This window comes from Salmo trutta, unplaced genomic scaffold, assembly GCF_901001165.1.
Source record: "Salmo trutta unplaced genomic scaffold, fSalTru1.1, whole genome shotgun sequence".
NCBI lineage: Eukaryota > Metazoa > Chordata > Actinopteri > Salmoniformes > Salmonidae > Salmo > Salmo trutta.
In genome coordinates this window covers 999,549-1,015,707 of record NW_021823154.1, presented here as the reverse complement: position 1 = coordinate 1,015,707, position 16,159 = coordinate 999,549, and the positions used below count along the sequence as shown (strand labels likewise).

Here is a 16,159-nt window from a genome sequence, read left to right as displayed (position 1 = left end):
TACACAACACTGTGTCTCCATAACATTTGTACAGTTATTTTTGTATTTTGTACCCCAACACTGATACTATCCATTCTACCATTAGGTTGGTACCCCAACACTGTTACTATCCATTCTACCATTAGGTTGGTACCCCAACACTGTTACTATCCATTCTACCATTAGGATGGTACCCCAACACTGTTACTATCCATTCTACCATTAGGTTGGTACCCCAACACTGTTACTATCCATTCTACCATTAGGTTGGTACCCCAACACTGTTACTATCCATTCTACCATTAGGTTGGTACCCCAACACTGTTACTATCCATTCTACCATTAGGTTGGTACCCCAACACTGTTACTATCCATTCTACCATTAGGTTGGTACCCCAACACTGTTACTATCCATTCTACCATTAGGTTGGTACTCCAACACTGTTACTATCCATTCTACCATTAGGTTGGTACCCCCAACACTGATACTATCCATTCTACCATTAGGTTGGTACTCCAACACTGTTACTATCCATTCTACCATTAGGTTGGTACCCCAACACTGTTACTATCCATTCTACCATTAGGTTGGTACCCCAACACTGTTACTATCCATTCTACCATTAGGTTGGTACCCCAACACTGTTACTATCCATTCTACCATTAGGTTGGTACTCCAACACTGTTACTATCCATTCTACCATTAGGTTGGTACCCCAACACTGTTGATCTGAAGCAGTGAACAAAGACAGGGGTCCAGCTCCCCAAGAAGGTTGATCATCTTGGAACATGACTCAGTTCCTTTTCTCAACACCATGTCGATGATGTCACGTGCCTTCTCTGTCCTCTCAGCTATCACCTTCACTGACTCCATTTCCTCCTGGTTGATGACTGTGTGTTGCAGGAGTCCGTCCAGCAGAACATCCAGGACAGGTCTTGACACTTGTTTCACAAACTCTGTCCGTATAGAACGCAGCTGCTGCTCTGCGGAACCAGTCAGACTGCTCTCAGCCGGACGGCCTGCCCCCAACACAGCACCTGAGAGAGTCAGGTTACAAAATAACTACATTTGTACATTTACATTTCAGTCATTTAGAAGCAGACTTCTTTCAAAGTGACCGACAAAAGTCTAAATTGCATTATTGAATCTTTGCATTGAGAACCTATTCTCGAACAATAACGACCTGCATCAATGAACACATCACACCACTAAGGTTTCATTCATATTCAGTTTCGCAGACGTAGAAAAAGAGGCTGGGGCATTCAGAAGCAGGCTAATTTACATCAAGTCATGGAGGAGATGTCATTGGGGCATTCAGAACCAAGCTAATCTACATCAAGTCCTGGTGGAGATGTCATTGGGTCATTCAGAACCAGGCTAATCTACATCAGGTCCTGGAGGAGATGTCATTGGGGCATTCAGAACCAAGCTAATCTACATCAAGTCCTGGAGGAGATGTCATTGGGTCATTCAGAACCAGGCTAATCTACATAAAGTCCTGGGGGAGATGTCATTGTTCTTGAAGACAGTCTTTTCTAATCAGGACTAGTCCAGGTCCTACAGTAAACCATGTTGACTGACCCTCAAGTCATTGGTTTGTTTCTCTCATGTTTACTTACTAGTTGAATGGGTTTCAGTGATGTATTCATCTGAAAGAAACAAAAATAGGTTATATCACTCTAAATAGCATCAGTCAGAAAATAAGTTATTATTGACATATTCTCCTACCTGTTCGTAGCATATCTCTCCATACTGTCCTCTTGTCATCCCCGATTAACTCCATCTCAATGTCAACCCCTGTGTTTCCCATTATCATCTTACAACAGCTTGGTGTGGTGTCTGCAGGTAACAGCTGAATCTTCTGTAGAAGGCCATATGGTGCAACGATTGCGACAACAGACAGAGAGAGAGAGAGAGAGAGAGAGAGAGAGAGAGAAAGGGTGAAATATAATTATATTCCAGTTATTCATATTGTCATGACTCTCCTGGCTGAGGATCCAAGGCCTCAGATCAGCTTGGCAAATGGCTGACAGATAGCCAGACCTCTTTCCCAGAGGAAGGCTGGTTATGACACCTTAACACCCGGTCATAAATTAAACAGGAGGGAAATCTCCCTCTTGCTCTTCAGTACCAACCAAAGGAATGCCTTTGTCTTCCAGGAAACTTTTTCCGCCAAAACTATAAAAATGTCAAAAAAGTTCATATTGGAACAATATTTAAACTATAGAAATGTGGTGGGGATCTAAAGAATAATCATGTCATATTGTTTTATTATTTTGTGATGTCAATAAAAACTGTATAATGAAAGTACTGTAACTTGAAGAGCTTTCACACTGTGCATGTCAGGTTTACATCGTTTACGTTGTGTAGGAAATATGAAGAACGATGAAACTATTTTTGTTAAGATAGGAATGTGATTTTAGTTTTCTAAGGAGATCATAGTTTTACATGTCCGTTGCACATAAAACTAAGCGACGCCCCCAAATGAGGTCAGAAGACTGTGTCATTGTGATGGAACCGCCCCTTTGGCCAGAGTGCTTAAAAGGAATCACTAATAATTAACATATGGGACCAGCAGATGGACAGCTGAATGTTACGAAAATGGTTGGAAACACTGAAAAACCAACACGAGGTGAGAAGATAACCTCCACTACGAGTCCAGAAACATTCAGTCTGCAGCTGTAACATGTAAAAGTAGTCTTAGAACTTTGACTAAAAGACACAAGGTGGGAAGGAAGAAATCCCATCTCAGACAATCACTGGTGCATCTCAGGTCTGCTCTATTTGAACACCTCCACTACCAGAGAAGCTCTACAACTAAGAAGGACATTGTGACCTCTGGTGGACAAGCTGAGCATTACGTCGAAGCGTGAACTACAACTACCCTGTCCCCATAGAAGAGTTGATTGGTTAAAACAGAGAGACAACAAACAAAGACATCTACGCCTAAATACGTATAAACATTGCATTACATTACATTGCTTGGAGTGCTAAGTACTCTGATTACTGACTACTAGTTTCCAAATGTATCCAAGTGTTGACTCTCTGTATCTCTCCCTCTATTTTTCTCCATCCCCTTTCCATTGTGCAACAAGCCGTCATATCGTTTCAGTCCACTAGGGACTTTTCATCTCATGTAAGTGTGTATGTGTATTCTGTGTGTTATTATTTAGTTAGTTAGTAAATAAATAAATAAATAAATAAATAAATTAGGTGAAGTACTGAATGATCAGAAAAGGCTTGGGTTCTTGCAGATTCAAGAGGTCTGCGACGTTCAGAATGAGACTGATATGAGGTAATGATTGATAAGTGACTAATCAAGAGATGTGTGTGTGTGTGTGTGTGTGTGTGTGTGTGTGTGTGTGTGTGTGTGTGTGTGTGTGTGTGTGTGTATATATATATATCTCTTCTTGAGTTTAATTCAGGAGATGGTAACTAGGGTTAGGGGTTAGGGTCAGGGTTAGGGGTCAGGGTTAGGGGTTAGGGTTAGGGGTCAGGGTTAGGGGTCAGGGTTAGGGGTTAGGGTTAGGGGGTGGGGTTGGGGTTAGGGGTTAGGGGTAGGGTTAGGGGTTAGGGGTAGGGTTAGGGGTTAGGGGTTGGGGGTTGGGGCTAGGGCTAGGGTTAGGGCTAGGGCTAGGGTTAGGGCTAGGGTTAGGGCTAGGGCTGGGGTTAGGGCTGGGGCTAGGGTTAGGGTTAGGGTTAGGGCTAGGGTTAGGGCTAGGGTTAGGGGTTGGGTTAGGGCTTGGGTTAGGGGTTGGGTTAGGGGTCGGGGTCAGGGTCGGGGTCGGGGTTGGGTTAGGGGTTAGGGGTTAGGGAATGATAGATGGTAACTCGTGAAACAACTTCTTCCGTGGTGCCCCAAGTTCCTAATGAGTTAATTGATTATTTAATCAAGTTAATTGGTTAATTAATTAAACATCTTTTTTTTTTAAATCGGGTAACAATTAATTGATTCAATAAATAACAGTCATCACATTAATGATAGTCATGACATATACAATATGACAGATTCATGTCCTCAGCCTGCAAAAACTGTACCTCTGGATTGATGGAAGTGGAGAGGGGATTCTTCAGTGCAAACCAATTGTTCAGCTTTAAGGACCCATTTGGACTTGACAGGAGAAATTCTGAATATCCTTGGGACAGCTGACCTTTCTCCCGTTCCTGAACAGCCTACAAAATGAGCAATGTAGTAGTCAGTCAGAACAATGTAGTCCCATAATTCACACAACTTGCAGCTCACTGAGAAACAAATGTTGGTCATAGTTTATATTGTATTACACTGTATTAATGAATGTTCCAACAGAAATAGATTTCTCACAGAGCTGCATGTTGTCTTTGTAATCTAGAGATTTTCAACAAACTATCAGCTTTCCTTCAGTAAGTTTCAACATACTGTTGTCACTTCAGTGAAAGTGCCTCACCTCTTTCTGAGTGGAGTTTCTGAGGAGCAGGTACAGCCTTGAAATGACTGTTGACCTTTTTACTGCCAAATAGAGGATCACGTCACAGTGGACATCTACGTTCCAACAGGCGATATATTTCAGTACAACAGAGGCCGATGAGAATTTGGGATGGAGAATCTTAGCATGGAATCTGGTGACCTCATGCACTTCCTCTAAAGACACTCCATGTTCCTCTACATGAAGAATCTTCATCTCATTCCTCAGGGAAGGGTTGGTCCCTGAACAACACAATAAAAAGGAGACAGAAAGACAAATATTGTATTATTCATCCAACTAAGACACAAAGAATATGCAGAACCAGATCACAGTAAACTCAAACTCCCAGAATAGTTCATTCATTCATTCAGGAAGTGAAACTCAGTTACATGGAAATGTCTTTCTGAATATTATTTCTATATGGTTTTACCTAAACAGACAAAGTGTGGCAGATGAACTTCCTCCAGTTCACCTAACTCCATAGTGATGTCCAGCAATGGACCACCTTGTGTGTACTGCATGTCTTTCAGAAGTTGACTGTAGGGTTCCCAGTTCCTGAAGTGATACTTCAGAATGACATCTCTCTCACACAGCCAGCGGAGCCCAGACACTGTGCACTCATAACTCCCTTTGGGTGTCCTGTGCCTGAGGGCAACAACAAGATATGGTAGAGAGGGTCAATAGTCAAATGGAGAGGTTGGATTAGAAGACTATTCCCAAAGGTAATGGGGAAATACACTAGCAGGTGGAATGAAATATTAAAAGTAGTTATTTTACCTGAACATTGTCACTCCCTGGACAGTGGAAGTCAAGGGTTCAATCTGAAGCCAGTGTGTGGAGTCCTGAACAAGGACAAGCATGTCAGTAATACATATGGGGCCTGTTTCCTGGACACAGATTGAGTCTAGTGCTGGACTAAAAAGCATTCTCAATGGAAGTTTCAATAGAAAGTTCTTTAACTTCTTACATCTACACGTTCCGCTAGCGGAACGTCTGCTCCAATATCCAATGATGGGCGGGGCGCGAAATTCAAACTCCTCTAAATCCGAAAACTTACACTTTTCAAACATATGACTATGTTACAGCTATTTAAAGACAAGACTCTCCTTTATCTAACCAAACTGTCCGATTTCAAAAAGGCTTTACAGCGAAAGCAAAACATTAGATTATGTCAGCAGAGTACCCAGCCAGGAATAATCACACAGCCATTTTTCAAGCTAGCATATCATGTCACATAAACCCAAACCATATCTAAATGCAGCACTAACCTTTGATGATCTTCATCAGATGACACACCTAGGACATTGTGTTATACAATACATGCATGTCTGTTCAATCAAGTTCATATTTATATCAAAAACCAGCTTTTTACATTAGCATGTGACGTTCAGAACTAGCATTCCCACCGAACACTTCCGGTGATTTTACTAAATTACTCACGATAAACGTTCACAAAAAGCATAACAATTATTTTAAGAATTATAGATACAGAACTCCTCTATGCACTCGATATGTCCGATTTTAAAATAGCTTTTCGGATGAAGCACATTTTGCAATAATGTAAGTACATAGCCCGGCGTTACAGGGCTAGCTATTTAGACACCCACCCAGTGTAGCCTTCACCAAAATCACATTTCCTATAAGAAAAATGTTCTTACCTTGCTTGTTCTTCATCAGAATACACTGCCAGGACTTCTACTTCAATAACAAATGTAGGTTTGGTCCCAAATAATCCATCGTTATATCCAAACAGCGACGTTTTGTTCGTGCGTTCTAGACACTATCCCAACGCTAAATCTCGGCCACGAGCATGACGCAAAATATGACAAAAAATTTCGAAATATTCCATTACCGTACTTCGAAGCATGTCAACCGCTGTTTAAAACCAATATTTATGCAATTTATCTCGTAGAGAAGCGATAATATTCCGACCGGGAATCTGCCTGTCTGTAAACTGAGGAAAAAACCAAAAGCCGGGGGCGGGGCGTGTCACGCGCCTAAGGCTTAGTCCATTGACTGACCACTCAGCATTTGCTCTCGTGTGCTTCAGCCAGGGCTTTGAATGACATCATTCCTGTTTTTCCCGGGCTGTGAGACTCCATTGTTGACGTGAGAATTGTCACGTAAGAGCAGAGATCCTTTGTAAACGACAGAGATAATAAAGAAGGGCAAGAAATGTTCAGACAGGGTACTTCCTGAACAGAAGCATCTCAGGTTTTTGCCTGCCATAGGAGTTCTGTTATACTCACAGACACCATTCAAACAGTTTCAGAAACTTTGGAGTGTTTTCTCTCCAAAGCTAATAATTATATGCATATTCCAGTTTCTGGGCAGGACTAATAATCAGATTAAATCGGGTACGTTTTTTATCCAGCCGTGAAATTACTGCCCCCTAGATGTAACAGGTTAAGGTCCAGGACTAGACTTAATCTGTCTGGGAAACTGGCCCATTAACCAAAGTAACTAATCTAATGTACTTATTCAATGTTACATGGAATGCTGGTGATTTATCAATTAAACTGTCTAATGACAAAATATGACAACAGCTAAAATCCTGCATGACGACAAGCAGAACACAGGATTGTCTATATCCCAGTATGAATGGTTGGTCAGTACACACCTGGCTTTGAGACTGTGTTTATATTACTAAAGCAGAACACAGGACTGTCTATATCCCAGTATGAATGGTTGGTCAGTACACACCTGGCTTTGAGACTGTGTTTATATTACTAAAGCAGAACACAGGACTGTCTATATCCCAGTATGAATGGTTGGTCAGTACACACACCTGGCTTTGAGACTGTGCCTGACTCCTGCAGGTATGTAAAAGTAAGAATTGACATTATGACTTACCTCAACATGGTCACAAGTCTTACAGCTCTGAGGAATCCCTGAAGTCAAAAGTATTTGTTATTTAAAATGGACAATCTCATGTAATAATGAATTAATAATTATTAAATTGACTTGTAATAAAAATGAATATAAGTGAGCAAGTCTTCACAACTGTCTTGGTGTGTTTTGACCATGATAGTTTGTTGGTGATGTAGACACCAAGGAACTTGAAGCTCTCAACCTGCTCCACTACAGCCCCGTCGATGAGAATGGGGGCGTGCTCGGTCCTCTTTTTCCTGTAGTCCACAATCATCTCCTTTGTCTTTCTCACATTGAGGGAGAGGTTGTTGGCCTGGCACCACACTGACAGGTCTTTGACCTCCTCCCTATAGGCTGTCTCATCATTGTCTCAGATCAGGCCTACCACTGTTGTGTCATCAGCAAACTTAATGATGGTGTTGGAGTCGTGCTTGGCCACACAGTCATGGGTGAGCAGGGAGTACAGGAAGGCAATAAGCACGTACCCCTGAGGGTAACTGGTGCTGAGGATCAGCGTGGCAGATGTGTTGTTGCCTACCCTTACCACCTGCGGGCAGCCGTCAGGAAGTCCAGGATCCAGGTGCAGAGGGGGGTGTTCAGTCCCAGGGTCCGTAGCTTAGTGATGAGCTTTGAGGGCACTATGGTGTTGAACGCTGAGCTGTAATCAATGAACAGCATTCTCACATAGGTGTTCCTTTTGTCCAGGTGGGAAAGGGCAGTGTGGAGTGCAATAGAGATTGCGTCATCTGTGGATCTGTTGGGGCAGTATGCGAATTGGAGTGGGTCTAGGGTTTCCGGGATGATGGTGTTGATGTGAGCCATGACCAGCCTTTCAAAGCACTTCATGGCTACCGACGTGAGTGCTAAGGGGCGGTAGTCATTCAGGCAGGTTACCTTCGCCTTCTTGGGCACAGGGACAATGATGGTCAACTTGAAACATGTGGGTATTACAGACTCGATCAGAGAGAGGTTGAAAATGTCAGTGCAGACATTTGCCAGTTGGTCTGCACATGCTCCGAGTACACGCCCTGGTAATCCGTCTGGCACCGCGGCCTTGTGAATGTTGACCTGTTTAAAGGTCTTGCTCACATCGGCTACGGAGAGCGTGATCACAGTCATCCGGAACAGCTGGTGCTCTCATGCATGCTTCAGTGTTGCTTGCCTCAAAGCGAGCATAAAAGGCATGCAGCTCGTCTGGTAGGCTTGTATCACTGGGCAGCTCGCAGCTGGGCTTCCCTTTGTAAATGTAAAATGTAGTCCGTAATAGTTTGCAAGCCCTGCCACATACGACGAACGTCAGAGCCGGTGTAGTAGGATTCAATCTTAGTCCTGTATTGACACTTTGCCTGTTTAATGGTTAGTCTGAGGACATAGCGGGTTTTCTTATAAGCTTCCCGGATTAGTGTCCTGCTCCTTGAAAGCGGCAGCTCTAGCCTTTAGCTCGGTGCGGATGTTGCCTGTAATCCATGGCTTCTGGTTGGGGTATGTACGTACAGTAACTGTGGGGATGACATCCTCAATGCACTTATTGATGAAGCCGGTGACTGAGGTGGTATACTCCTCAATGCCATTGGATGAATCACGGAACATATTAGCATACCATAATCTGACAGTGTTATATTAATTCATGTTTGTGGAAGCAGGAAACAACATCATTCTGGTCCATGTTTTGTAGATGTTGGGGGTCTGATTTCTGGTAGATCCTAGGATGAGAGCTTAAAGGTAGAGTCAGCTAAATGATGATGTACGAGCAGCACCACAGATATTGCGATGAGCAAGATGCTTTACTTCTCTCTCACACAGTCACACACAGTATCTGCCTATGTGGAAGGGTTCTCTTCACTCTCTAACAGCGTGTTAGTCACGGGAACAAAACAGCAGAGAAATTTAGCCTTGTGCTCCAACGCTCTTAGTTGTTGTAGAAATTGACCCACTATGCTGTTTACTTTGTGCATCTACGTCATATCGCTGACTCTACCTTTAAGTTTGTTTTGACCAAATAGATTATGATTGTGTTCCTTGCCTGGGACTCAACTATAATGAACGCTTTCAAACTATTTTCATTTTAAAACAATTTAAATCAGGTAACACTCACATTTCTCAGGTCCAGACTTGATACAACTCTCTCCACCATGGTCTCTGGTGTTCTCAGGTCCAGGCTTGATCCAACTCTCTCCACCATGGTCTCTGGTGTCCTCAGGTCCAGGCTTGATACAACTCTCTCCACCATGGTCTCTGGTGTTGGTAAAGCAGAAGGATAGACTGTGAATAAACTAAATACAACTTAAAGGCTTTATATAGTATACATACAGTCATAAGCAATACAAAGGGTGTATAAAGGGTGACAGAACAGCTCCCTATGCAGGGTGCTTTGCCTAAATGTGACATAACCCACTATGTCAACTTCCATAAAGTGATGGTGACATTACAGGTGACATTTAATTAGGCAAGTCAGTTCAGAACAAATTCTTATTTACAATGATGGCCTACACCGGCCTAACCCTCCCCTAACCAATTGTGCGCCGCCCTATGGGACTCCCAATCACCGCCGGTTGTGATAAAGCCCGGGATCGAACCCGGGTCTGTAGTGACACAGCTGTCTAATATACTGCATGTCAGTGCTAGATGTGTCACTACAATATCCAATATCTTCAATATGCGCCTCGGAATTGGATAAGGACACGCGCAGCTGCGTCCCCGATGTGTCGGTCTTCCCTTGTAGCCTGTGAGAAAGACCCGATCACATGACGTGAGTGAGAGGTGCTTCTGCACGCAGCCGGGAGAATGGAATTATAATTATAATACTCAGCCAAGGGCACAACGGCCACTGGCCGCAAAAAGCATCGATTTTTTTTAGGGTGCATTAACGGGGAATTCGAGGAATTATCAAGTGCTTGTTAATTTGTGAATGAGAGACTGATGAAGTGTGTACAGCTTGTGCAAAAAAAATGCCTTTCATGAGACTTTTTTCAAGTCATCATTAGAGTTGCATCATGCAGCCTTAGACTGTATTAACAATCTAAACATACAGCCCAACGTTTGTATCACAACTAAGGTAGAATAAATAACTGTAAATTAAGCATATAGGACTTCCTGTTTCTTTGTTAACTGCTCAACACAGAATAGCCGCATGTGAACACTCCCTCAAATTATTTTGGGGAAATATCCTTTCTATATTTTATTTAGCTATTTTCAATTGTATTCTTCATTCTATAATATAAAATAATGCCAACGGAATTCTAAGCAAATCTTGTCTGCTAAATGAACTAGTGTAGTCCACAGCCATATGGCCTAGTCAGATCAGGACCTGCTAAATGAACTAGTGTAGTCCACAGCCATATGGCCTAGCCAGATCAGGACCTGCTAAATGAACTAGTGTAGTCCACAGCCATATGGCCTAGTCAGATCAGGACCTGCTAAATGAACTAGTGTAGTCCACAGCCATATGGCCTAGCCAGATCAGAACCTGCTAAATGAACTAGTGTAGCCCACAGCCATATGGCCTAGCCAGATCAGGACCTGCTAAATGAACTAGTGTAGTCCACAGCCATATGGCCTAGTCAGATCAGGACCTGCTAAATGAACTAGTGTAGTCCACAGCCATATGGCCTAGCCACATCAGGACCTGCTAAATGAACTAGTGTAGTCCACAGCCATATAGCCTAGCCAGATCAGGACCTGTTAAATGAACTAGTGTAGTCCACAGCCATATGGCCTAGTCAGATCAGGACCTGCTAAATGAACTAGTGTAGCCCACAGCCATATGGCCTAGCCAGATCAGGACCTGCTAAATGAACTAGTGTAGTCCACAGCCATATGGCCTAGCCAGATCAGGACCTGCTAAATGAACTAGTGTAGTCCACAGCCATATGGCCTAGCCAGATCAGGACCTGCTAAATGAACTAGTGTAGTCCACAGCCATATGGCCTAGCCAGATCAAGACCTGCTAAATGAACTAGTGTAGTCCACAGCCATATGGCCTAGCCAGATCAGGACCTGCTAAATGAACTAGTGTCGTCCACAGCCATATGGCCTAGTCAGATCAGGACCTGCTAAATGAACTAGTGTAGCCCCACAGCCATATGGCCTAGCCACATCAGGACCTGCTAAATGAACTAGTGTAGTCCACAGCCATATGGCACAGCCAGATCAGGACCTGCTAAATGAACTAGTGTAGCCCACAGCCATATGGCATAGCCACATCAGGACCTGCTAAATGAACTAGTGTAGCCCACAGCCATATGGCCTAGCCAGATCTGAACCTGCTAAATGAACTAGTGTAGTCCACAGCCATATGGCCTAGTCAGATCAGGACCTAACATAAGGACAACTCAGAGTATGCTATTCTGTTCCTCTGAAATATTCTACATTTTCATTATATCATGTTTCTTTAGACCTGTCTAAAATAAATAATGGATTTATTGTGAAGATGTAGACTTTATTACATGGATTTATTAGACTTTTAAAAAATGTAGATGTTCCAATGGTCTGAATCAGTGGCTTGTAGGCGGTGTGGAAGCCAGGAGATGCTAAATGTGTTTATGTTAATTAACGGTCAATTACCGTGAGACCGACCAGTTATTTGCTTGACAATCACCTGCTGACAAAATGTCATGACCGCCACAGCCCTACCTACCTGTTATGTATTTTGGAAATACTTCTCTTATATTAGTTGTTTAAGTGTGTGTGTGTGTGTGTGTGTGTGTGTAAATATAGTTGAAGTCGGAAGTTTACATACACAGTTTTTCAACCACTCCACAAATTTCTTGTTAACAAACTCTAGCTTTGTCAAGTCGGTTAGGACATCTACTTTGTGCATGACACAAGTCATTTTTCCAACATTTGTTTACAGACAGATTATTTCACTTATAATTCACTGTATCACAATTCCAGTGGGTCAGAAGTTTACATACACTAAGTTGACTGTGCCTTTAAACAGCTTGGACAATTCCAGAAAATGATGTCATGGCTTTAGAAGCCTCTGATAGGCTAATTTACATAATTTGAGTCCATTGGAGGTGTACCTGTGGATGTATTTGAAGGCCTACCTTCAAACTCAGTGCTTCCTTGCTTGACATCATGGGAAAATCTAAAGAAATCAGCCAAGACATCAGAAAAAAAAATTGTAGACCTCCACAAGTCTAGTTCACCCTTGGGAGCAATTTCCAAACGCCTGAAGGTACCACGTTCATCTGTACAAACAATAGTACACAAGTATAAGCACCATGGGACCACGCAGCCGTCATACCGCTCAGGAAGGAGACGCGTTCTGTCTCCTAGAGATGAACGTACTTTGGTGCAAAGAGTGCAAATCATCCCAGAACAACAGCAAACGACCTTCTGAAGATGCTGGAGGAAACCGGTACAAAAGTATCTATATCCACAGTAAAACGAGTCCTATATCGACATAACCTGAAAGGCCGCTCAGCAAGGAAGAAGCCACTGCTCCAAAACCGCCATTAAAAAGCCAGACTATGGTTTGCAACTGCACATGGGGACAAAGATCATACTTTTTGGAGAAATGTCCTCTGGTCTGATGAAACAAAAATATAGCTGTTTGGCCATAATGACCATTGTTATGTTTGGAGGAAAAAGGGGGAGGCTTGCAAGCCGAAGAACACCATCCCAACTGTGAAGCACGGGAGTGGCAGCATCATGTTGTGGAGGTGCTTTGCTGCAGGAGTGACTAGTGCACTTTACAAAATAGATGGCATCATGAGGGAGGGAAATTTTGTGGATATATTGAAGCAACATCTCAAGACATCAGTCAGGAAGTTCAAGCTTGGTCGCAAATGGGTCTTCCAAATGGACAATGACCCCACGCATACTTCCAAAGTTGTGGCAAAATGGCTTAAGGACAACAAAGTCAAGTTATTGGAGTGGCCATCACAAAGCTCTGACGTCAATCCTATAGAACATTTGTGGGCAGAACTGAAAAAGTGTGAGCGAGCAAGGAGGCCTACAAACCTGACTCAGTTACACCAGTTCTGTCAGGAGGAATGGGCCAAAATTCACCCAACTTATTGTGGGAAGCTTGTGGAAGGCTACCCAACACGTTTGACCCAGGTTAAACAATTTAAAGGCAATGCTACCAAATACTAATTGAGTGTATGTAAACTTCTGACCCACTGGGAATGTGGTGAAAGAAATAAAAGCTGAAATAAATCATTCTCCCTACTATTATTCTGACATTTCACATTCTTAAAATAAAGTGGTGATCCTAACAGACCTAAGACAGGGAATTTTTACTAGGATTAAATGTCAGGAATTGTGAAAAACTGAGTTTAAATGTGTTTGGCTAAGGTGTATGTAAACTTCCGACTTCAACTGTATATATTAAATTTACAACTGAACTCTTACCTCGTAGAACTGGTGTCTTGAGGCAAACTATTTATAGAGGTATTGGCCCGCTCTCTCTCAGAATACCTCCTCTTAGAGGCAATTCCTCTCTCCTCGCTCTCCCCAGACAGACTCATTTTAGAGGCAGTGGTCCCCTTCTCTCTCTCTCCCTAGAGAAACTTGTTTTTAGATGTAAGTCACAGCTCACTCAGCTACAATATGAAATAACAGATTAACAGTCAATATTTCTGAACATTGTTGGAAGTACCATTAACAATGACAAGACGTTCACTGTCCGTGGTCACAGAGTTCACACAACGACATCACCTGCTAAAGGAAATGACCTCGATAACAGCATTTGTCAGTTAAAATGTAACAACCAGGGGTTGGAACTTTAATTATTTTCCATTTGTTTCGTTCTTAACAGAACCATACATTTTTCCACTGTTTAGACCAGCAAAATTACATTCTGAACCGGTTCAAACCCCCCCAAAAAAGTAACTGTTTATATCGTTCCTTTTTTAAACCTCTGAAATCACTCTATTTGTATTTTTATTTAGCTCTACGTTAAATGACTTCACCAATCGGTGCAGAGAGAGCAGCTTGCTATGGAAGGGGCAAGATATTTAAATGCATTGGACTGTGTTGGGCGCGAGATGAGACTGACAGAGTGAGGGGATGTTGGAGGAGGAGGCTGGGGCTTGAAGCGCTGGGCATCTTGGTTGTTATGTCACGCTATTTATAAAAAAAAAAAGCAATATATTAATATTTGTTTTTGAACACTATTTATTTACAAGCACAACTGGTAATCACCACCTTCCCACTTGGTTATGAACACAGCATAATGCCCGACGTCCACCAGATGTATATGAGGTTCTGTTTTGCTGGATGTCTAGCCAGGTTATGAACGCAGCATAATGCCCGACGTCCACCAGATGTATATGAGGTTTTGTTTTGCTGGATGTCTAGCCAGGTTATGAACGCAGCATAATGCCCGACGTCCATCAGATGTAAATGAGGTTTTGTTTTGCTGGATGTCTAGCCAGGTTATGAATGCAGCATAATGTCCACCAGATGTAAATGAGGTTTTGTTTTGCTGGATGTCTAGCCAGGTTATGAATGCAGCATAATGTCCACCAGATGTATATGAGGTTTTGTTTTGCTGGATGTCTAGCCAGGTTATGAACGCAGCATAATGCCCGACGTCCACCAGATGTATATGAGGTTTTGTTTTGCTGGATGTCTAGCCAGGTTATGAACGCAGCATAATGCCCGACGTCCACCAGATGTATATGAGGTTTTGTGTTGCTGGATGTCTAGCCAGGTTATGAACGCAGCATAATGCCCGACGTCCATCAGATGTAAATGAGGTTTTGTTTTGCTGGATGTTTAGCCAGGTTATGAATGCAGCATAATGTCCACCAGATGTAAATGAGGTTTTGTTTTGCTGGATGTCTAGCCAGGTTATGAACGCAGCATAATGCCCGACGTCCACCAGATGTATATGAGGTTTTGTTTTGCTGGATGTCTAGCCAGGTTATGAACGCAGCATAATGCCCGACGTCCACCAGATGTATATGAGGTTTTGTTTTGCTGGATGTCTAGCCAGGTTATGAACGCAGCATAATGCCCGACGTCCATCAGATGTAAATGAGGTTTTGTTTTGCTGGATGTCTAGCCAGGTTATGAATGCAGCATAATGTCCACCAGATGTAAATGAGGTTTTGTTTTGCTGGATGTCTAGCCAGGTTATGAACGCAGCATAATGTCCACCAGATGTATATGAGGTTTTGTTTTGCTGGATGTCTAGCCAGGTTATGAACGCAGCATAATGCCCGACGTCCACCAGATGTATATGAGGTTTTGTTTTGCTGGATGTCTAGCCAGCATTTTCCATAGTTGACACACGTGCTTTGCTTTTCAACTCGCTAAAAGCTAGCTAGTTGGAGTGTGTGTGTGTTCTTCCATGTGTACCACCGCACGGTAAAGCAACGCACAAGTTTAAAATAATGAATTCATGCAGTACACAGAACAAACCACAGCCTAGTGCGGCATCCCCAACGTAGCGTTGTGGAACGCAAAGAGTTTGATGCATCTGGTGGACGTGAGGCGAGTACGTTTGATTGAGCCTGAGCTGGGGTGTATTCATTAGTGCACAGTGTAGAAAACCATAGTAAAAACGGTCTGCAACAAAAAACTAGAGTTTCTATTAGACAAATTCAGGTAGGTCGCTCTCCGTTTTGCTCTGTTTACTGAAAAGGCCCACGGCTTGAGTTCACACGAGGTGCGATCAGATTATCTCCTCCTGCACACTGGCTGGTGGGGTTTGCATTAAAGACGAATGGTGTGTGCTGACAATCATTGAACACATCGGCTCAAGTTAAAATCGAGTGCACCTGAAGTGAGCAGAACGGACAACCGCCTTTCTGATCTGTTTAACCAGAAATCTCCCAATCTAAAGGTTTAACACGTCATTCAGCCCTATAATATATTATATTATATTTAACTACCGGTACTTCATTTAGCC

The 16,159-nt window shown here is 42.8% G+C and overlaps 1 protein-coding gene and 1 long non-coding RNA gene across 3 annotated transcripts; one reads left to right on the top strand and one right to left on the bottom strand.

Annotated features, from left to right (window-relative positions):
- Nucleotides 1–642: 642 nt before the first annotated feature.
- LOC115189419 (nacht, lrr and pyd domains-containing protein 1b-like) lies at nt 643–14,541 on the bottom strand. Of its 2 annotated transcripts, XM_029748037.1 has the most exons (11): nt 13,901–14,541; nt 13,654–13,802; nt 9,389–9,432; nt 7,276–7,313; nt 5,200–5,264; nt 4,853–5,067; nt 4,405–4,664; nt 4,019–4,153; nt 1,709–1,841; nt 1,600–1,629; nt 643–1,017 (listed from the first exon to the last, which is right to left on the bottom strand). In XM_029748037.1, exons 1-11 carry the CDS (start codon nt 13,901–13,903, stop codon nt 683–685), a joined length of 1,407 nt encoding a protein of 468 aa, XP_029603897.1. In that variant the 5' UTR covers nt 13,904–14,541; the 3' UTR covers nt 643–682. The 2 variants fall into 2 exon arrangements, with proteins under 2 accessions (XP_029603897.1, XP_029603898.1); XM_029748038.1 differs by having other exon boundaries at nt 13,654–14,541.
- Nucleotides 14,420–15,480, top strand: LOC115189447 (uncharacterized). The gene is made up of 2 exons (XR_003876907.1): nt 14,420–14,459; nt 14,533–15,480. It is a non-coding gene; the product is annotated as an uncharacterized LOC115189447 (long non-coding RNA).
- Nucleotides 15,481–16,159: the final 679 nt, after the last annotated feature.